The sequence below is a fragment of the Camponotus floridanus genome, unplaced genomic scaffold (genome assembly GCF_003227725.1).
Source record: "Camponotus floridanus strain SB8 unplaced genomic scaffold, Cflo_v7.5 scaffold25, whole genome shotgun sequence".
NCBI classification, from domain to species: domain Eukaryota; kingdom Metazoa; phylum Arthropoda; class Insecta; order Hymenoptera; family Formicidae; genus Camponotus; species Camponotus floridanus.
Genome location: NW_020229381.1, coordinates 229,605 through 250,955, shown reverse-complemented (window position 1 = coordinate 250,955; position 21,351 = coordinate 229,605). Strand labels below are relative to the sequence as shown.

General features: G+C 30.9%; 4 protein-coding genes and 1 long non-coding RNA gene across 10 annotated transcripts; 2 read left to right on the top strand and 3 right to left on the bottom strand.

The window, feature by feature from the left end:
• Positions 1 to 162: 162 nt before the first annotated feature.
• Positions 163 to 3,743, bottom strand: LOC105249775 (neural/ectodermal development factor IMP-L2). 5 transcript variants are annotated; one of them, XM_011255494.3, is made up of 7 exons: positions 3,466 to 3,743; positions 2,018 to 2,200; positions 1,763 to 1,830; positions 1,598 to 1,682; positions 1,302 to 1,491; positions 882 to 1,199; positions 163 to 586 (listed from the first exon to the last, which is right to left on the bottom strand). In XM_011255494.3, the coding sequence occupies exons 2-7, from the start codon at positions 2,198 to 2,200 to the stop codon at positions 540 to 542; spliced, it is 891 nt and encodes a 296-aa protein (XP_011253796.1). In that variant the 5' UTR covers positions 3,466 to 3,743; the 3' UTR covers positions 163 to 539. The 5 variants fall into 5 exon arrangements, with proteins under 5 accessions (XP_011253796.1, XP_011253797.1, XP_011253798.1 ...); XM_011255495.3 differs by lacking the exon at positions 3,466 to 3,743 and adding an exon at positions 2,804 to 2,976; XM_011255496.3 differs by lacking the exon at positions 3,466 to 3,743 and adding an exon at positions 2,677 to 2,695.
• Positions 2,199 to 3,575, top strand: LOC112638125. Its single transcript, XR_003122888.1, has 3 exons — positions 2,199 to 2,697; positions 2,813 to 3,084; positions 3,392 to 3,575. It is a non-coding gene; the product is annotated as an uncharacterized LOC112638125 (long non-coding RNA).
• A 2,792-nt stretch (positions 3,744 to 6,535) lies between the features above and the next one.
• LOC105249774 lies at positions 6,536 to 10,887 on the bottom strand. Its single transcript, XM_011255492.3, has 11 exons — positions 10,462 to 10,887; positions 10,112 to 10,265; positions 9,815 to 10,029; positions 9,082 to 9,266; positions 8,786 to 8,939; positions 8,658 to 8,696; positions 8,339 to 8,513; positions 7,750 to 8,135; positions 7,312 to 7,592; positions 7,090 to 7,197; positions 6,536 to 7,033 (listed from the first exon to the last, which is right to left on the bottom strand). The coding sequence occupies exons 1-11, from the start codon at positions 10,543 to 10,545 to the stop codon at positions 6,934 to 6,936; spliced, it is 1,881 nt and encodes a 626-aa protein (XP_011253794.1). The 5' UTR covers positions 10,546 to 10,887; the 3' UTR covers positions 6,536 to 6,933.
• A 240-nt stretch (positions 10,888 to 11,127) lies between these two features.
• Positions 11,128 to 13,610, top strand: LOC105249773 (protein odr-4 homolog). Its single transcript, XM_011255491.3, has 8 exons — positions 11,128 to 11,341; positions 11,623 to 11,802; positions 11,955 to 12,160; positions 12,271 to 12,442; positions 12,509 to 12,688; positions 12,779 to 12,992; positions 13,073 to 13,255; positions 13,334 to 13,610. The coding sequence occupies exons 1-8, from the start codon at positions 11,246 to 11,248 to the stop codon at positions 13,510 to 13,512; spliced, it is 1,410 nt and encodes a 469-aa protein (XP_011253793.2). The 5' UTR covers positions 11,128 to 11,245; the 3' UTR covers positions 13,513 to 13,610.
• Positions 13,611 to 15,330: 1,720 nt separating this feature from the next.
• On the bottom strand, positions 15,331 to 21,252 carry LOC105249772 (palmitoyltransferase ZDHHC18). Of its 2 annotated transcripts, XM_011255490.3 has the most exons (9): positions 20,319 to 21,249; positions 19,937 to 20,097; positions 19,643 to 19,801; positions 19,300 to 19,437; positions 19,040 to 19,194; positions 18,821 to 18,938; positions 18,549 to 18,661; positions 18,261 to 18,363; positions 15,331 to 15,824 (listed from the first exon to the last, which is right to left on the bottom strand). In XM_011255490.3, the coding sequence occupies exons 1-9, from the start codon at positions 20,675 to 20,677 to the stop codon at positions 15,526 to 15,528; spliced, it is 1,605 nt and encodes a 534-aa protein (XP_011253792.1). In that variant the 5' UTR covers positions 20,678 to 21,249; the 3' UTR covers positions 15,331 to 15,525. The 2 variants fall into 2 exon arrangements, with proteins under 2 accessions (XP_011253792.1, XP_011253791.1); XM_011255489.3 differs by lacking the exon at positions 15,331 to 15,824 and having other exon boundaries at positions 17,277 to 18,363; positions 20,319 to 21,252.
• Positions 21,253 to 21,351: the final 99 nt, after the last annotated feature.

Below are 21,351 nucleotides of genomic sequence, written 5' to 3'. Positions count from 1 at the left end.
TAATTCTCTCTCATTAAAAGTTTCGTTTTAAATTTCTAAATATCTCACACAAAATATTAAAATAATTAAAAATAACATATAAATAACAACAAAATTAATTAATTTAAAATATATTTTACATATCGATAAATTGTAAAAAAATACGTGTTAGCCTGGTTTTAAAAATCTATGTTTCAAGGTTTCTCGGACAAGGTAGGGATAAAAATTCTTACAAGAGTGCATCGCATAGGTCGCGTTTATTAAAACTGCTTTGAATTCATCTACAAACTTTCTTCGATATAAATTCAAGAAGTTCTTTTTTATGTGCGTCGACCCAACGTAAAAAGCGAATTTATCGTACAAATATTGATCTTCCAAGGAAAAGCAACACTGGTATCATAAAAGTAAAAAAAAAAAATAATAAGTACTTCTATATAATAATTTCTATATAATTAAACTACGTTTTGTTTTTAGACAATATAAACTATAAGTGTAACAGGTGTTATTCACACTTATGCACGCAGTTGTAGCAAAAAGACATTGGGAATGCAGATATTGTGTCAAGTCTTTTCTATATGGGATTTTCCGTTTCCCTTCCTTCTGATTCCTAGAAGAAAGATAGAAAGGATCGTACAATTGCAATCACATTGTTGTGCTAAAAGATCATCTGTGACATTTTTGATATATTTGAGAGAATTGTGGACATAACGATTTTCTTAATTATTGACGATAATTTCTTGAAATACATTAAGTACATTCCACAAATTGTACTAAACATCCACAAATTGTATTAAACATCCACAAATTGTATTAAACATCCACAAATTGTATTAAACATCCACAAATTGTACTAAACATACACAAATTGTACTAAACATTCTCCAAAGTTAATTACTACATACGTACGGAACCTACGGGATACAGAAATGTAGATACACTCTTCTCCGTATATCCTGATTGCACCTTGCATATATATTCACCCATGTCGTCCCATTCAAGATCCGTTATCTGCAGATCGCCATTAGCAAGAATGGTGTGTCTCGCGTGTGTGGCCGGACTAATGGTGTTGCCCAAGTTATCTATCCAAAATAGATAAGGCGCCGGTTGACCAACGGCTCTACACGGAAGAATCACTGTGTTTTGTTCAAGAGCAAATCTCCAGGAAGAATGTAAGGTGATGGTGGGTTGGCTTTCGCTGCTGCATGCGGTTGCTTTAGTTGCTAGTGAACAATAAGATGATATTAGAATTATTGTTTTGATGATATTTTTTCGATCTATTTATATGTACGAAGGCGCGAAATATCTCGCCCGTTTACACTCACTATTAACCAAGAGTACCGTCGCTGCCGATTGGACCACTTTTTTTTTAGACACGGATACACAGTATTTTAAACCTTGATCTTCAGGTCTGACGCAATCGATCACGTACGTCGAGGAGACTTGACTGACCCCCTCCCATTCCGGCGACACGACATTACTCGCTTCTTGGGCCCGCGTGATCAATTCCTGAATCTGCCAAATCACATTTACAAGTATAAGAGGGACATTATTGTGTAATAATTTATCATAAATTTTCGAGAATTTCTCAAGTGAGAAATATAAATAGCGAGAGACCGACCTGCCTTTCCGGTTCATTTCCGGTTATCCAGTAAACTTGGGGCGGTGGATTTCCAGCTGCCTCGCATTGCAATTCGACACGACTCCTGAAATAAATATCAATTCAATGAGCGATTATGTTACTTTTATATTTTAGTCGTTATGTACAAAACATATGTATATTTACCCGACGGCGGCTTCCAAGTAATCTGGCGGATTCTGTAAAATCCTGGTCCAAGTCGATGTAAAGCCGTTCTAAAATGAAGACTACTATTGTAGAGAGGAGCACACACGCAAGAAAGAGAGAGTATCCGACTGGATCTCATGCATTTCAAATAGCTGAGAAATTGTGTAGGAGATTAGCAAAATAGTAAATGAAAAGAAATTTTATAAATGTATTAAAACTTTTAGCTCATTAAATGTTCATCGATATGATATACACCTTTTTCTCGCCGGATGGCTTAATATCATTTTTCAGTCTATTCGCTGCGCTGGACTGGTCAACATTTGCCCGCGTGTACGATGTATTCGTCAATAGTAGGAATGTCAAAGGACTACCGAGGGTTACACCGAACACGGCGACGATCACCAGAAGGTGCGCGAAGTTTGAGAGATACAACCGCATCTGGAAAAAGAATACATCAATGATGAAAAGAGATCAGTACGTCAGATTTACCTTCAAGAGAGGAAAGCACGAAATGTTGCCCCACGAGAATTTCCTTGAGATAATAAATAAGATAATAGACAACATTATGTTTGCGTGATTTTAAAATAATGCCGTGTTTATTTTCATGGTGGTAACACACGCGCCAAGTTAGTGAAATTTCACCGGGTAAGTAGGTGATGGAATGTAAAAAACTACTTTATGCTAAACGAACATTCGTACATGCAATCTGCTATACACGTGTCGTTTGTATTTTCGTGCGCGTGCCGATATAGCTCCCTCGCTAAATGCACTTTTCTTAAACTTGGCTCTTTTCTTCAAAATTTTGAATTGACCTCTTTCCAAAGTCAGAGCCAAGAATATTATTTTCGTTTATTCATGATTATAATATGATTCGTTTTTGCACTTGTAACTTAGTTTTCGAACGAGTTTTATACTTTTTCAATCTCTCCAAGATTGTAAGTACACCGACGCGTTTTGATAAAGAAAAAATTGACTGAAAAGTGCGCTTAGCGACGGGGAACACTCTGTATATATGATGCAAACACGTAACGATTAATTTACATTGATTAGGGAGCCGTTTTAATGTGTCTCGTGTGCCACCCACAGCGGTTAAAAAAAAGTACGTGAGCGTGAGCACGTCAGATGCGGTGGATGCGTTATTTTGTCTTGTTGCATCAGCCGTTTTGACTCGGATTGGTTTGCCTTAGCCGCCTCTCGAGATGGAGAGGGAAAACGGACCGGGACGAAAGACACGTGCGAGAAAGGCACGCTTCTCGATGTGGATGCTTTAATTTTTTGTCGAGACTCTCACGGTTTAACGCGCAGTTTTATTCACAAAATTCGTAAGTTTTACTAGAATATACACCGTTCGAAATAATTGAAGGAATGTGATTTTTTCAAGAATTTTCCAAATAAACTTGCAAATGTTGATGATTTACTTAAACTTAAAAACATATTAAAATTTTCATTTATATATATATGGACACGAAGATCATTCATCAAGAGAAGTATTAGTGAACTACTGAATCATACGCATATTAGACAAAGTATTTTATTAATTAATTGTTTCGAGCGATATAGTAAAAGATACATATTACATTTTGTATAATAAATTCATGTATGTATATATAAAAAAATAATTTTTATTAGATACTCGCGATGGATCCCTCCTTCTCTTTCTCTCTCTGAATTTAAGTGGAATGTCAAAGTCATGCGTGACTTACCGTGCGTGTAACGCTGCGATTTTCCGAATAACTCTGTTCGAGGGAGATTCGAAAAAAAGGAAAAAGAAGACAAGCACCCGCAGTTTATCACCGACGAATCGAGGAGGCCGACTGAACGATGGTATAACAGTTATTGGTCCATTTATATATTTCGAATGTAACAGCGGGCGCCCTTCCCTTTTCCCGATTGGCCGTTATTACCAGGAGTAGGGCGATAATACCACCGGCAAACAATCGAATTCATTATCTGCACGGGTCGTTTGTATCCGCGTAATAGACATCTCCCCAATTTGTTTTCACCCTCGTCTATGGTCCATCGATTTTTATATCTCAAAAGAACGACACGATAATTACTTTTATTGAAAGCGATCATGTATCAGGAAAAGAGAAGATGACTCCAATTATCTATCAGCTCTCAATATCGTGTATAGAAATTATATATATATATATATATATATATATATATATATATATATATATCCTATATTTCATAGCTCTTTTCTCTCTTTCTCTTAATTGTCCGTTTTTTTTTCTTCAAGAGCGGTCAGCAAGATTTCGACAAGCTTTGACCCCGCGAGCTAACTTTAATTATTTAAGAGAAGACAATTCTCGTCCCCGAGATAAAAATATGACATCATCTCGACTCTCTATAGAAGATTCTCACTGAATTAATTAACGCCAAATATCGAAAATTTCTCGATTGAACATAATATATTAACGTATATAAGTGTCACATTTATTACTTTTATTAAGATCCGATCAATCAATTGTATCCTCCATTATATTAATGCGATAATATTTCGTCGTTTCTGTGGAATTTATCTTATCCGCGAATCCGATCCGAAATATGCGGTCAATCATGAAGAGGAAGTTTCAAGAAAAAGTGTGTGTCCGCATTAAAATAGCTGTGCCATCAAATTTGAATTTCGTCAGCGGTTTGGAGGTTGTCACCTCAAAATTACGCTTCTCGTAAAAATACCTAAAAGATGTTAGATCACACTCGACGGTAATAAAGATTGAATTGCTGACTCATAATTAATACGTAATAGTATTTAGAGTGTATTTTAAAATCCCTCACTTTGGATATGTGTGCGTGTTGTTTTCAAAATAATTATTTTTTTTTCTCTCTCAGAAATGCTAACTCTTTGTGTGAGAAATTACAAGAAATATTGACATAAATCTTTCATGCTACACGCATTTTGAAACGAAATATCTCTTCGCTTGAAGAGCCCAATGTGTAGAAGTTAACGATGTAGAACAATAAATGTGCGTTCGTTAGAATCCATTAAATGAAGAACGAGCAAATAACTTATTGTGTCTGCATTATATGTATGTGCGTTCACAGTAATATTTTCTCAAATATTAATATCCCTTGTACAAGAATGAGTTACATTCTTGTATTCTTTGTGAAGTATTCTTATTTATTATTTTATAAATAAAAATAAGTAAATAAATATATATATATATATATATATACATTTATTTATTTATTATTTATTTATTTCGTGTCAAAAATTTGTCAAAAATTGTACAAATGTTTTTTTATAAAAAACTATTCAAAATTTCTCGAATACAGATATCTATCCAGGAATTGCATTAAGTAGTCCATATATGTATATGTATATATAATAAAAATAATATTGATAATCGAGAAATTTTGAACAGTTTTTATATAAAGAAAACATTTGTTGTACAATTTTTGACACAAAAATCCATATTTTTTATATTCAAAATTGAAAATTTAAATAATTAAACATAATTAAATAGCAATAACTTTAATCTTTTAATATATATATATATATATATATATATATATATATATATAATAAAAATTTATATACATATAATCTGGTGATCTGAAAACAAAAAAAAGGTTTCAGAAATAAAATATAAAATTATTAGTTTACTAAAACTAACAAGAAACGATGAAATCTTAAAAGAAATAAATAAAATATAAAAATATAAAAATCGAGAAATATAAATATATAATATTCTTTTTCAATATAAATTAATTTGATATTGATAAATAATAAAATAAATATGTAATTTCAAAGTGTTCTCAACTTTTCAATCTTTACTCTCTTTCCTCCCAAGATAAAAATATAATATAAAATTAAGTTATAAGGTATTATAATAATCAAGATTGATTTCTATCGAGTGCAGTCATATTTTCAAAAATATTTTTAATATATTAATATATGCTAATCATTATTCGATTTGTGTTTATATGCTGTATCTTAATGATAGGACAAAAATGTGCTGTAATTAAGTATTAATATTGAAAAAGAAACTCGATATAAATCATAATTAAGTTCTATAACACAATTTATAGTATCTGTTTTGCGTTATCTTTTATTATTAAAAAGAATGTGATGATTTTTCCGTTTATTGGAAAATTTATAGGATAATAATGGCTTCAATCATGCTTTATAATAACCCTTCGAGATAATCAAATTAAATTATGATCAAGTTCAATCATATTGGCATTTGTTAGGACTTTTAGTTTGAAAACGAACACATCATTATATATTATAGAACTAATAAAGTCACGCGATATTTTTTATAACATAATTGACATTTTTTTTGAAGCGTGTTTTATTTGGAAAGAAGAGAGAGAGCTATTTCTACTATTAAGTGCACTCAAGGATATTGAATGCAGTTATGAAAATAAAATATAATTCAAAGTAAAAATAAAAAATAAAGTGAGTAATAATATGATTTGATTACTGCACTTGGCTCTCAACCAGCTTGTTTTTATGGCTATTTAATATTAATGTCTTCCACTTGGTTTTTAATAAAAAGTAAATCTCAAAAAGTTTAATTAATATAAGGCTGCATTTGTATATAATGTGATACTTTTTTAGATTGTGAACAGAAATTCTTATAAATATATTTTAAGTATATAAAATGTACATAATAAGGCCATGAAATAAGAAATACATAATGAGAATACTTCTTGAAACAGATTTTATATATATATATATAATTTCTTAACATTTTATATATATATAATTTGTTAACATTTTTATTAAAAAAAATATATATATATTATATGTAAAATATATCTGTATCAACATGACAAATGTATAAAGTTAAAACTTAAATTGCAGTGTACTTTTTAATATTATGCGAAATCGAGTTCAACAAGCAATATATAATTAACAAATTCTGAAAATACAGATTGTCTTAATTTCAATATTATCGAAAAGAAATATCAAATAACTTTTGCACGTAAATCGGTAATCTTATTAACACAAAGAGTGTGATATAGATATTGCCTTATTTTCAACTGAGGTAATCTGAGGTAACTGAGGATCTTTGATTAACAATAAATTTATATATGCTAATACAATCACTTCGCATTGGAAATAATGGAAAGAATATGAATAAAGTATTATTAAGTTGGACAATCGTAAAGTATAATAATGCTGAGATCCTGTAACAACTTATGGTATTGATGAACATTTTTCACATTATTGATTCTATCTTCACTAGTCTCAAGCGCTGCTGTAAAAGATTCTCTTCTGCTTTCAATTGATATTTGGAAATAAGTGATTTTACCGTCGACCTAAAAGTATTTGAATTATCTTACGGAACATTGCAAATATAACATGATATACTTACAGGTCTAAACACAATTGCGTAAGATGCTGTGGCATACAATATCGCGCGTGAGGAGAGAGATCCAGAAACGGATCGTTCACATTTGCCGTGCTTTCCAACCCTTCAAATCTATACAAATAAAGCAAAATTTAATAAAAAATAATATAGCATGAATTATGATATAATCGAGAAAAAAAATGTTCATCTTCACGAGAATAATTGTTTATTTATTATGAACCTCACCTCACGACGAAATGCCTGCGATATTGATGCACATCATTTGTATTTCGTTTTGCTAATTCAAGCACAACAGGAAATGCCACATCGCGAAAATCACCTATTTCATGATATTTACAGAGTTTATTCAGACCTGAATCGCTTTCCCTTGATATAACGATGGATCTTGTTGTCGGTGTATCTATCCAAACAACACGACATTTACCATTAAATAATTGGGTAAACCATGCAACTGGACCAATTTTAGCTACGTTGTTCCATTCAGCTTCATCATACCAGTCATATACCTTCAAAAGCAACAGTTATTGAAAACATCCTTAACAGATTACATTATATAAATTTTAATCAAGGTAATTTTTTAAATTGTAAAAATTTTGATTGATATACATGATATTATAGATATTATGTAGGATATATTGACAATCTATATGATAAAAAACTTACAGAACAGGAGCATATTTTGGCAAGAGTTTCGCGAAAATCTTTCATCAATGCCATAAAAGATATAGAATTTTTAGTATAAACAAGAACAATATCATCGCAGGAAAGATTATCGTGATCGATTTCCTTTTCGTTGTTGTCAATGATATTGAGATCGGTGGATTCGAAACAAGCAGAGTTCAGAAAATCATCGTGCTGTGGATTAACATATAAAGTGATCTCTTTCTTTCGAATACAAAGGTGCCAGAAACATAATATTCCAATTATTGTCGATATGATCAATACAATGGCGATAATCGGCAACAGTAGATACAAGTTTGCGCCTTGCGATTTATCCGATATTATTATCTCACTATTATTCTTGTTATATAGTGAAACATTCGCGCAACCTGAAAACATTATTTGCAATATGGTTAATTAAAATTAAAATTAAAAATATTTGTAAATTATAATATAAGCTCTATATAAAATACAAAATATTTTTTCTGATGTACTAGATGGCAAAGTAGGTACACACATAAAAAATATTATCTCTTCAATTAATTTTAACTTCTTTGTAATATTATATTTTTTATCCCCAATTTGTACTTACGTTTTATCCATGTACAAGGCATATCTGCATTTACATTCTGTGGCTTCCAAATAGTATCTTTATGGCATCGATCATCTATTATATAAAATACAAAACAGTAATCTGCAGTTTTTGTAGTTTGTATTCGAAAATTGCATTGTATAGTCTTTATATGTTCTCCATTCACTGTTTGCGTCTATTTAATCAAAATTTTGTTCAATGTAACACTTATATACACACAGAGATATAAGTATGTAAAAATAGATAGGGAATTTGAATTTTTATTAAAATACCTTATATATATTGCAATCTAAGAGTAATTAAAAGAGATAATATTTACCAATTGTATACTGCAATTGTTTGTCTTAACATTATGATCCTGTAAAAAAAAATAAAATAAAAAATTAAATTTGTATGTTAGCTGCAAAAAGAAAGATGCATACATCTTTCTTAATAACTAAATATTACAAGCTCAATTATCCGCGAAAATAATAGTGGTTCCTTCTGCCAGACACATCCTTTCCCTGAATTTTTATTCCCTGGTGATATCAATACTACTTCAAGAAAATTCCCTGTATGTACTGGTAGTGAAGTATCTAATGTAAACTTTGTTAATTCATGTCTGTAATATATAAACATCCTGTTTTATATTTTAATTTTTTTATATCAATTCAATATATCAATTTTCTACAAATAAACTATTTTTATTACTTATTCTCTGAAATTAAACATACATTTATACATAACAATTATTATTACTATACCTTTCATTAGGATTATAATACGTCTCATATTTACAAATAAACTGTGGTTCCATTACTTCTGTACGTTGATAAGTAGTGTTTAAGAATTTGTGGCCCCTTATTACATATTTTTTACCACCTATGTGAAATTGAAGTGCATAACATCCTGCAAAAATATGTTGAAACCACAACCCGCTAATATTATTCTGAAATATTAATATTAATTTTATTTATAATTTTTAAATAGATTTGTTTTTTATTAATGTGTGTATGTTATACAATATATGTGTGTATATAAATATACAGACAAAAAAAATTAATCTCTTTTCAAATATATTATTCTTGTATATATACAAACTACAGTACTAATGTACATTTATATAAATATTAACAATACTCTTGTATATTTACAAGATTATTTTGCAAAATTTAATATTAAACATTAATTACATATATAATATCTATATATAAACATATGAGTCATTCAGATGTTAAGCGACACAAATTTAAAAAACAAAACTTTGAGAAGTAAAGATTTTTGCATTTGTTTTTAACTTAAAAATAACTTATCTGAAATCTGATTGATCTTGAAAACAAATTCAAAAGTAAAAAAATAAATACAGAAGTAATTAGATTGATGATAGATTGCATTATTTGTACTCTAAATCTGCTAATAACTTGAAATCAAGTTTGGACTTATACCATTTAACATCTAAACTCATATATATATATAGGTCTTAATATTGTTTATTACCTCACATAAGGATGTTGAATTATCATTATATTGTACAAGATTAGTATTCCTAAGAAAACATACGGCTATCGCTTTACTATGTACATTTGCAGTGTCACCCACTCCGAAGTTATACTCTTCACACTCTCTTTCATTCTTAATTGAAGGATTAACTAATAAGGCTATTTCTGATACACATTTTCTTTTGGGATGTGCAAACTGAATTTTAACAGAATCTTAGATAAAAAGAAAGATGTATGATTAATAGATATAATTAGTTGTTTTGTTAATCAATTATTCGATATCAAAATAGTATACCAGTTAAGGTCCCATCAATTCCGCTACTCCTTACACCAAAGTGAATATTGTCAGGAATATCTTCAGCGGTACAATAATTAAAAACTGATGGTTCGTGATCGTTTTGAATTACACTATAACTATTTACATCTCCACATTTTTGTTCAAACTTATACTGAAAAATAAAATAAAATATATATATGTGTGTGTGTGTGTGTGTATGTAACATGCATATAATGATACTTTATTATATATTTCTCGTCAAAAAGGACACTTATCCATTATCGTCCAAATAAACAAGTTAAAATTGTATAAAGTATTACAGCATTACGTATTATTCTCGAGATAAACAAGTCTGTCATACGACTCACAATGCACGATTTTTCATCCAAGGCAGATCCATCTGCTTGCGTAAAAATAAATAAGAGAAGGGCGATCCATTGTCCGCTGTACATTGTCTACTTTTATCTTACAAACAATATTCATCATTTTAAAGCGCGCTACTCATGAAATATCGTATTGTGCGCAATCACACAGGGAGCAGTTTATCCTTTGGCTCTCTCTTAACCCTCTGTCCGGTTCAATTATTTAAAGCAATATAAATTTTTTCCGTGCTCGCGATACGCGCGTACAAAACTTAGCAAGAACGACCGAATTGTTTGTGCGCATTACACGCTTTCATTTATCACCTTTATCATGACCTTTATCATATCGCTCGCTCTATTCAGTCGATAGTAACGGACGTGCTAGTAAACAGTAATCGACAGCAATTTTCTACTTATGTATACTATTTGCGCAAGAGGCATAGAACGCGTGACATCGCAGGCTGCGATTCGAACCTGCTCGTGAGTCTTCTATCTGACAGCAGGGTACATTCAGTTACAGAGGAGACTGTATTATCTGGCTGAGGTAACATAATACGCATCGAAGTAACAGGGAAGTAATTTAATCGACAGTAACGGAATGTGATTACGTGTTTCCAATTTCTACAAGTGATGGTGCTACTGTACGAATATTGAGAATATTCCCCGAAAACGCCGGCTTGGCATCTCTGTCAGACGTCAGACTTCTTTCCGATTACGTACGTAGCGGATGTCGTGAGCTGTTGCTTGAAGAACCTATATGGAAGAGTAGCACGAAGGAATAGGAGGAAAAATGGGACGAACGATTTATGCCGAGGAACCTCTTCGCGCGTATTTAGCTTCTCTAGCCAAACCGGATGGATACGTAATAGGATTAATTCTAGGACAGGTTCGACTATTTCTCTCTTCTTTTATTTTGCAGTGTCACACTTACTTTGTTACTAACTTAACATATGTGACGAACATATGAACGCAATGCAAATTTTTTCAAGTTACTCTCTTCAAATTATTGAAATTCGAACGTATTGTTGCAACTTTTTGTTTTTAATCAATTTGAAAATAAAAACTTCAGTCTGTTTGAAAAAGCTTGATTCTTAAATATTGGATTTAATAGTAAATCATATGTAACAAAACTTATTTCATATTAACTTCTTCTATTTGATTTTATAGAGTGCAGGGCAAAAAGACTATGTAGTGCATTTAGCGAAAACGCCACCTCCTCTCACTAAAAGTGTTGTTGAAGAAACATTAATTAGCTCTACTTCGCTTGAAGAACAGGATACAGCAAATACATATATTAAGTCTGTTAAAGATATACCTATAAATTGGGTCGCTGATCATGCTAAACATGTATGTATTACTGTTTTGATGCAATTATAGAACAAGATATACAAGACTTGATTCCTTATTTATTTATAAACTATTTAATTGTTATCTTTTATATAGTAGCATAATATATATCTTATAGAGATAATCATAATGATGTTTTATTTCATTTACAGGTTACAAAAATGCTGCCTGGTGGAATGTGGGTACTTGGTGTATTTATTGTCGGACCTGAGGATACTTTAGATAATACTAATAATGTACAGAAGCTTAAGTCAACTCTTAATGCTATTTACAAAACTCTTTCATGGAATAATAAGCACCTTTGTGGAAATAGCCAGGATGAGAAGATTATATTAAGTTTTAACAGCATCACACAAAAGTATGTTGCCTTTGATAGTTTAAATAAACTTGAATTCTTCATATATATCATATCTCTTAACTATAATTTAGAGTAACATTTTTTTTATATATACATACATTTATTTTTAGATATGTTTGCAAGTATGTAGAGATTAATAAAGATAATATATTAAAACCAGCTGACTGGAAATTCCAAGAAAAAGCAACTAGATGGCATCAACTTGAAGCTCTAATAGACTTTGACAGATTGTATCTTATTGCTGCAGATAAAAATCCCGAGACTTTCAAAAAACAGTTGCAGGTATTGACAAATAAACAATACATTATTTTTACAATACTATATGAATTAAAAGCATAAACCTCACAGAATATCTTGACAAGCGTAGCAGATTTAATCGAGTCTTCGCTTGTCGTTATCGAGGGAGAAGTTGGAGCTCCGGACGATGCATTAGAAACAATTGGCAAAAGAAAAAAAAATAGCAAAGAATGTAAAAATAAGAAAGACAATAACAATAATTCGCTTCAAGTTAGCCTATATATTCCCTGTGTAAGTACAAACAAATTCGTTTATAAATATTACAATTATAGTTTAGGTGATTAGATAATTAATTTAAAAAATGGAATTTTATTTTTTTAGGAACAAAGCGATACTAATTCATGTATAAAAGTAACATCATGTAGTGCATCAATACGACTAATCGGACAATTAGTCAGTAGAACATTCCTACATCAAAAAGCCAGTATTGCAGATGCTAGCATGGCTGTGAAACAAGACATTGTGAGATCTTTGGCAAGCAGATTGGAAATGCATTGGGATAGTTTAATAGAAGAAGAAAATGGCTCTCCTGAAGGTAGATTGAAAATATTGTTTTTAAGAGATTTCTCTTATAGATTTCGATACATTTATATTCTTACACTCTCTTCTTTTCAGAGAACATCACATTGCATGAACCACCGCGGAGGGTACTAATAGCATTACCCGAAAGTAAAGTTACACTATCGGATTATCTATTTCCCGGCGAAGGGCCGCAGGAGGCACTATTGTCGCTACAAGAACTTCTAGATCTCAAAGCGCAAGAAAGTCAAGTACAGAAAGAAGTCGAGCTACAAGCTGGTAAGTAGAAATATGAAAGTTTCATTATAATAACTTGAAAAAAAACGCACATATATCATTATTTAAATATGATGACAGATCCTATGGAATTTTACTGCCAAAACGATGTCAATAATAAATCGGACAATAGTACTGATACAACCAAATGTAAACGTCAAATAAGTGTTTATCAAATAACTGTTTATCTTACTGGGTTAAGTATTGCGCTCATTATATTGATATTAGCTGTTCTTGTGCATCAATTACTCATGGTTTAATATATATTCTATGTTTGTATTGTATTAATAATGCACATGAGAGAGATACATGCACACACATATTTTGTTTACACAAAATATATGTCTATTTTAAAATATAATACATTTTTTGAAACCATATCTATATGTAAATTATGTGTGATGTAAAAATATTAACTTATTTAATATATATTCCATAACAAAAACTAATATACACAATACTTATTGTTTTTTATAAATATTGTTAACGCGCAATATTTTTATTTACGAGATGGCATTCTACATACACATAGTTACATATTTTTATATCGATAAAAATAAAACTTTGTGCACAAAAGAAAAATTACAATTTTGGCTATTTATAAAATAAATGATATATAGAAATGATATAATAGAAAAATTGTTCATTTAATATATATTTTGAAAGGAAATACAATAAAATATTAATAAAAGTTTTCAACTTTCATTATATATTATATATATGCGGATTTCATTATACACCTACATAATATATACATATACAGAATATCATACATATGTCTTATATACAAAAGAATAGCATTTTTAGTCTTTATAATGGCAATTCTTATTCATTAATATGATAACTGCTATTTTATTAATATATCCTTCAATATTATTCATTTGACTAATATTTAATCGCGTAACGTCAAATTAGGTAATAACATATAATTTTGATACAAAATTTCATCAATAAATCAGGCAGTGATAATTCTAATATTTAAATGCTTACTACCAGCGGCCTTTAATAAATTTTGTAAATATCTGTAAAACTATGCTAACATGTATGAAAATTTTATTTACAAAACTTTTTACACTGTACACATGACAAATCCTTTCAAAAAGACAATATCACTAAGAATATTAGGAAAATAACAAAAGAAATATTATAATTTTTGCATTTTCCTGTAATAAATATTGTTTATTCATTATTGAATGCTCCTCTTTCTTTTTTTCTCTCTCTCTCTTGCAAAACAGTTCAAATATATTATTGAAAGCTCCTCTTTCTTTTTTCTCTCTCTCTGTCTCTCTCTCTCCATCTCTTTCAAAACTCTTTCAAATATATTCAACAGTTCTTATATAATGCAACATACTTTAATCTTTCCTTTTAATTCAAGCACAAACAAGTGCTAGAAATATAGTTTGTACAAATGTAACACTATCGATCTTTTATATTTATTATAATCAATCAATTTCAATAATATCATATGTGTGTGTGTATGTGTGTATGAAATAATACATTTTTAATGTATTATTAGATGAATGTGCCAGAAAGTAAAATATAAATTTTCTTATGTATATTAAATAACACAAATTTGGATCAGTAAAATTAAATATTATACAATTTTTTCTCTCTCATCATTATAATATCTTCTTTCAATTAATTTTTTGTATATAGAATAGAATTATGAATAATCTATATTTATATAATATTAACAATATATTAATCAACATATTAAAATAATACTTTTCAAAGTTCTTTTAAAAACGTTATAGCCAATAGAGAATGTTATATTTCTCATAATGCAGACATTAGACATTTAGAGAATAGAAAAAATATATTATTGACTCCTTTTTTCTGGCGTATACACAGTTATTAAAGCTGCATATAAATATGATATAATAATTAATGCAGTTATAGAAAATAATACTCTAATTATGCAATGTTACAATTTTTTATGCAATTATATAAATTTAACTATGCAAATTAGTTCAATCATTTTATTAATTTATATAATTTAATTTTCCTTTTTCCAGTTTTTGAAAATATCGCTCGAAATTTCTTTTTCTTTCAAGAATATGATAATTATCAACTTTTCGCAATTAACTTTGCAATTAAATATACTAATGATTATATTTGCGTGTAATTATCGTTTCTCGTGCGAATTATGACGAAAATGTAACAAACAAAAAAATTGCATTTCATGTTTTTTTTAAATTTAATATATTAAAATTGGATTATTCATATCAAAGAAAAATCGACACAACTCTATGCGATTCGTGGATAGCTGAATTTTATACTACACCCATTTTTATAAGTCCTGATTGGCTTCCTCTACCGACGCTCGCATCTTCCAATGAATCCAAATCTAAGGCAGACTCTATCATAGTTGTGTCTTGCAACAATCTAAGTCTAGACGCGGATAATGGAGTCGTTACTGCCGGTATGGAAGATGTATCCAGTGAAGAAGAGACGACGACACTTTGACGAGGAGGCAACGGGGCGATTTCATCGATATCAATTGGTGCTATATTGAGAGACGCTAGCGGTATTTCGTTGGTAACAAGTTGACTTATGCTGTTTGTCATACTACCTAGAAGCAAAATTAGCATTGATAAATAAGTAACTAAGATTATTTATAGCTTTTTTACATGGACAATTTGTACAAAGTGCACATATACTGCATTAAGAAAAAAAATCAATCATTGCTATTAAGGACAAGCTGTTATAAACTTTTTTAGAAAAAAAAAGGAAGAAAAATCATACATTTATTATCAAAAAGTGCAGCGTTGGCCTCGTGTTTCTTAGACATAAAGTATCAGTAATACTAATACAATCTCTCATTGTAATTTCAATTATTGAACTTGTTCTTAATACATTCTATAAGATTAACAGCCTACATTAGATGTATCATTGGGGAAAATTTTTCTTGCAAACATTGTATTTATTTATTCGTGATAAAACAAATAGAATAAATCTTATTCATTTATTTCTTTTTGTTTTATCATACATAAGTACAATTATAAATTTTGAAATATATTAATATTTTTACTGAATCCTATTTCTGAAAATTTAAAGAAAAGATTGAAAGATTAAATATTATATAAATATATTGTAAATCTCAGTCTTTTTTAATATAAATGCATTTTTCATGCACACAGTGCATTTTCCGCATATATTATGACTATTAAAATATTTACAAATTACATATATAACTTATCTTTCTCCAACCTGTAAAACCCCAAATTATAGAGCAAACAATTAGTCACAAACCATAAACCCTGTAATTAATACTGTTCTAAAATTAGTCTTATAAAAATATTTAAAAAAAACGTCACGTGTGATTTATTAATGCTAGTGAAGATAAATCAGATAATTTATATATTAAAACACGCAAAGAGACGATCAAAATGTATGAAATACACTTACCAAGTAGTATGCTCTGAGCCCTCGATAACAGGATGTAATTTTAAACAACAAAGAAATACAATTTATTGAATTATGTCCAAATTTTACTAACTACTAAAAAAACTTAGGTAATATACATACACATAGAAAAACATTTACCTAAAGAATACATTATCTAAAAGAATTTTGTTTTTACAATATAAATTCATTGTTGAAAAAATGAAAAAAATGCTGAGAATATATATATATTGCATTTTTAGCCCTCTCCATAATGAAAGCTAAATTAAGCATAACTTATGTGAGAAAAAAAAAGGCAGGAATATATTGAATGCAGAATAATGCAACATGACAGAGATTTAAAAGTTCAATAGAACTTATTTTTCTTAGAATGTATAAAATATAACTAAAAAAGATAGTTTAATAAAAAAAAAAAAGAAAAGAATTGCATCTTAAATAAACATAATTGCTATACATCTTATATCTCTTAATATTTCGCTTATGTATCATTGTATAACTATAATATAGATATTTTACTTTTAAAATAAAAATTTATGCATAACGCAAAACAGTACTTTCAAAAAATAAATAGATCTCTTTTTGCAACAATTAATTTCAACTGGTTTGACATTTATACATATAATTCTTCTTTTTAATATTCCCAATTAAAGATATCAAGAATAACCATATATAATCATTTATATATACAAATCAGAGCACTTATTTAGTGCGAGAGATTTTGAGAATAGGACGAATCATATTAAAGCTTTCTAATATTATGAATCTACAATTTCTTTGGTAAGAGAATGTAATAATTACATGATTTTTATCATTTTTCCCCTCTTCTCTTTAACCCAATCATCGTCATATATTTAAAAAATGCATTATTATTAATTTATATATAACAAACGTTAAATATCCTCGTTATCACTTAGTGAACTCATGATAAAACGACGATTCAAGAGATCTTCTTCCGTACTATCGCTCGGACATAACGAGTTTTCGGTGTATGATAAATCGTTGGTTAGTGGTCCAGAGCCGAATCTATTGACGACAAGACCGATCGCTGTCTGCCCGATAATCGGTATGCCACCCGTACCTAATATACGTGCCGGTAGAATATTCTTCGATATAGGATACTTTAAACTGTGCTCGGTACACCTCAAATTATTATATTTAAGCATATGCGGAGATTGCACGAGTCGCAACGGATCCTCGGAATAACATTGTGGAAATTTTTGCAGATCGGTATAACCGTTTTTCTCGCTCATCTGATAACGCAAGGGATCCTCGGAATATCTTTGAGGATATTTTTGAAGATCAATGCCATATTTCTGATCCCCTATACATTGATCGTATATGATATTGTTGTCCGAACATCTATGATATTCCTCCCTACATCTGTGAGGATACTTTTGTAAACTCTCCTCGCACCTACATGGATACTTTTGAAATTCTGGATTTAATCGATCTATCTCGGTGTTATATTTAATATGTTTCACAGAATCCTGAGAGCAATGCTGCATCGGATATGGCGGCACATAAGTATCGTTGATATATTGGCGCGGATATTTCGGTAGATCCTCGGGGCAACGCGTAGGATGCCTCAAAAGGGTCAACTCACCGTTTATTGATTCTATTTTCGGAGAATGTTGACCGCTGATTAAATTGTTCATCGAGCCCGTGAGATCCGTGGTAGGACTTGTTTGAACCGTCGTACCATTTGGCTATTGTAATGTATAAGAAAAAGAAAGATAAAAAATTGTAATATGGTATATATTATTATATGGTATATATCATGATATATATGGTATATATTATTTATTTACTAAATAACATCTGTACTTGAGCTATTTATCCGAAGTTAGTATACAAAAAATAGACTAATAAATATGCTATAAATTGTAATTACCTGAGGTTGTACGATCTTTGCAGTACCATATGTCTTATTGTTAACGATTATATTATCATCTCCAATTGATTCATGCTCTGCGCGATATTCGGGTGTAACTATTCCTCTTCGATCTAAAAAGATATGATGAAAATGATGAATAAAACCGAGAATGATGTATAATTTCTTGTATCTATTTGTATATAATTGTATATATTTAGAAATATTTAGATATTATATTGATATGTGAATACTTGTTAGATATTATATTGATATGTGAAGAAGGATCTTACCAATTAAACTAGGTGGAGCGGGTCCACATAGAACATAAAAAAAATTTCCACAAATATTTCCTTGACTGTAGGGATTAAAATTGTCCTGGCCTCTCCTATTCGTGAATGATCCCTTAATCTATTGTGGAATAACAGTCAGAAAAAAAATAAAAGAATTGAAAAAGTTGCTTCTATATTATATAAAAGTTGCTTATACATAATTTTATTAAATTTACTTACATCTTCATTAGTTGTTTGATTACTGCTAGTTAAATATGTATGAAAGCCAGCAAGGCCTAAAATGCTCCAAACAGAAAAGAAACATACGACTCCCACAATAACGCTGCTTGGAGATAACTTGACTGCTTCTAAGAATGGCTTGTTATCCTTTGTAACTATAATTACGATGTAAAAATGAGATAAGTAGATATTATTGTGTTATGATTTTCTTAAAGTATTTATGTCTATTCATTTAACAATTTAGAAATTAAAGCACTTACGCATAATTAGGTGTGTGACTGCGCATATAAATATAAAGACGCAGAGAAATGCTAGGGACACTATAAAAGCATAGAAATATCTATAATTTCTTCTGCCCACGCAATTACCGACCCATGGACAATGATGATCAAATCTCTCTGCAAAGATAGTTATCTTTAAAATTATGTCTGATATTTGTGATTAATTATCAGCGATCATTATGTAACATTAATCCTGATATATCTGATAATATAAAAAGAAAAGAGAAAACAAATATTGCAGATATCTTTATGCGAATATAATCTACTTTTTGATAAATTTACATTTTAATAAAAAATAATATAATAATATATACACACATACCTACACAATTGTCGCATAAACTACAATGAGAGGCTCTTGGTGGCCTAAATATTTTACACGTGAAGCAATATTTTAATTTTACTGGTTGTCCTTTAATCAAGACTTCTTTTGTTCTAGGAGGAGGTCTGTATGTTTTAGAGTTACCATTGTTTGGTACTTCTACAATCCAGCATAAAAAATGTTTTAATTTAGCATTTAATAAATTGATAATAAATTTTTTCATAATTTTTACATCTAAATATCAATGACATTAAAATAGTTAAATGTCTATAAATGACAATTATATCTATATACCGATTTGTTTTTCAATATATGCTGCTTCATCAGGTGTTGCTCTTGGAATTACTCCAGGATCACTAAAGCTTGTGCGGAACAAAGCAGACATTACAAATATAAATAACAGAGCTCCTATTACTGGTATTGCTGGTGTTACGTGTAGTGCCAAATATGGACAACTGGAAAAAAAGATAATTTTATTTTGTTAATGCATAGAAAAGCATGAATTTTAAACCTTCGGCATTCAATTTCACAAATTATTTCGACATACTAGTCTTATCTTTCGTTTATCTCAGAAAAGTTTAAAGAATGCAATATGTTGTAATAATTTATCTCCATCTAATTCTTTATTTTTAAAGAACCAAATATATAATACGACGTAAATTTATGGTATGCTCACTCAAAACCGAAGAATAATCCGCTTGTTCCGACGATGAGGCACACTGTGACATAGAATACTCCGGTTTGCGGTGCCATCATCACTCGGCCGTCGCAACAAAAGCGATTTCTGCCCGGGAATAGCTCCCATTTTCGCGTGATGTGAGGCATCTTGCTCGTGGCTAAAGTTCCTCTCACGTATTGCCATATATGAACGTAGAAATCACGGCCACGGATCGCTGGCGATTTATCAGAATCGTACAATCGTGTCTCTTTGACGTTTCTGCACTTTGCGATTTTGGACAAACATATTTCATGTTGCCCGCTCCGTCCGGTCCCCGAGTCGAAACACTGGACAAGTGCGGGAGCCAGCAGCAACATCCATGTATCTATTCACCACTTTACGCGGAATCCGCCTGTTGAGCTCCCGAGGTCGGGGAATCGAGCTACTCGAGCCACGAGGATATAACGAGGCGATAAGAACTTAACCTAATTTCCGTATATTCTAAAGGAAAGAGGAGTCCTCCGATCGAGTATCCTCGCGTAGAAACCACAGCCCGGGACGATTTTTTTCAACTTTCCCTCTTCGAACTCAGCGAACTTGACGGGCCGCGCGACCACCCGTCATCGTTCTTAGAGGCCACCGACTCCGATCAGGGAGCGCACCGAGAGGGTCATAGTCGCGAAGAAAGGGCCTTCGTTTACGAAAATTGGGTCAACGAGGCCACTCGCGATTCGCACGCGAGCCCCGTCCGCCGTTCGAATAAAGTCCGCGACGCGCGCCACGTTCCCGAGACTCGCATCCTCTCTCTCTCAAATCCTTCCTGTCATCGTTGTCGTCGTCGCGACCTCGTACCCCCGGCCGACGGCAATAACGCGCATATTTACGAAACACACGGACTGTTGTGAAGCCCGTCGCCCGACGTGTTCGCGAGCGAAGCGCCCTCGCGCTGCTCACGCGAAAGCGCCACGTGACTCGGCACCACGTGACTCGAGCGATCGCGATTCAAACGCGCATACCTTCAGCCCGCGGATCGATCGTCGTCGCGATCATC

Coding starts and splice junctions, on each gene's coding strand:
- LOC105249773 (XM_011255491.3), top strand. CDS start 11,246: ATGGGACGAACGATTTATGCCGAGGAACCTCTTCGCGCGTATTTAGCT. Junction 11,803..11,954: donor TCGCTGATCATGCTAAACAT/GTATGTATTACT, acceptor TTTCATTTACAG/GTTACAAAAATGCTGCCTGG. Junction 12,443..12,508: donor CTTTCAAAAAACAGTTGCAG/GTATTGACAAAT, acceptor TAAACCTCACAG/AATATCTTGACAAGCGTAGC.
- LOC105249774 (XM_011255492.3), bottom strand. CDS start 10,545: ATGTACAGCGGACAATGGATCGCCCTTCTCTTATTTATTTTTACGCAA. Junction 8,136..8,338: donor GCCTTGTACATGGATAAAAC/GTAAGTACAAAT, acceptor TAATGTTTTCAG/GTTGCGCGAATGTTTCACTA. Junction 7,198..7,311: donor CGCAGGCATTTCGTCGTGAG/GTGAGGTTCATA, acceptor TTATTTGTATAG/ATTTGAAGGGTTGGAAAGCA.
- LOC105249772 (XM_011255489.3), bottom strand. CDS start 20,677: ATGTTGCTGCTGGCTCCCGCACTTGTCCAGTGTTTCGACTCGGGGACC. Junction 20,098..20,318: donor GGATTATTCTTCGGTTTTGA/GTGAGCATACCA, acceptor CTTTTTTTCCAG/TTGTCCATATTTGGCACTAC. Junction 18,364..18,548: donor CAAAGATCGTACAACCTCAG/GTAATTACAATT, acceptor ACATTACAATAG/CCAAATGGTACGACGGTTCA.
- LOC105249775 (XM_011255494.3), bottom strand. CDS start 2,200: ATGCGGTTGTATCTCTCAAACTTCGCGCACCTTCTGGTGATCGTCGCC. Junction 1,683..1,762: donor TACTTGGAAGCCGCCGTCGG/GTAAATATACAT, acceptor TATTTATTTCAG/GAGTCGTGTCGAATTGCAAT. Junction 1,492..1,597: donor GAAATGAACCGGAAAGGCAG/GTCGGTCTCTCG, acceptor GTGATTTGGCAG/ATTCAGGAATTGATCACGCG.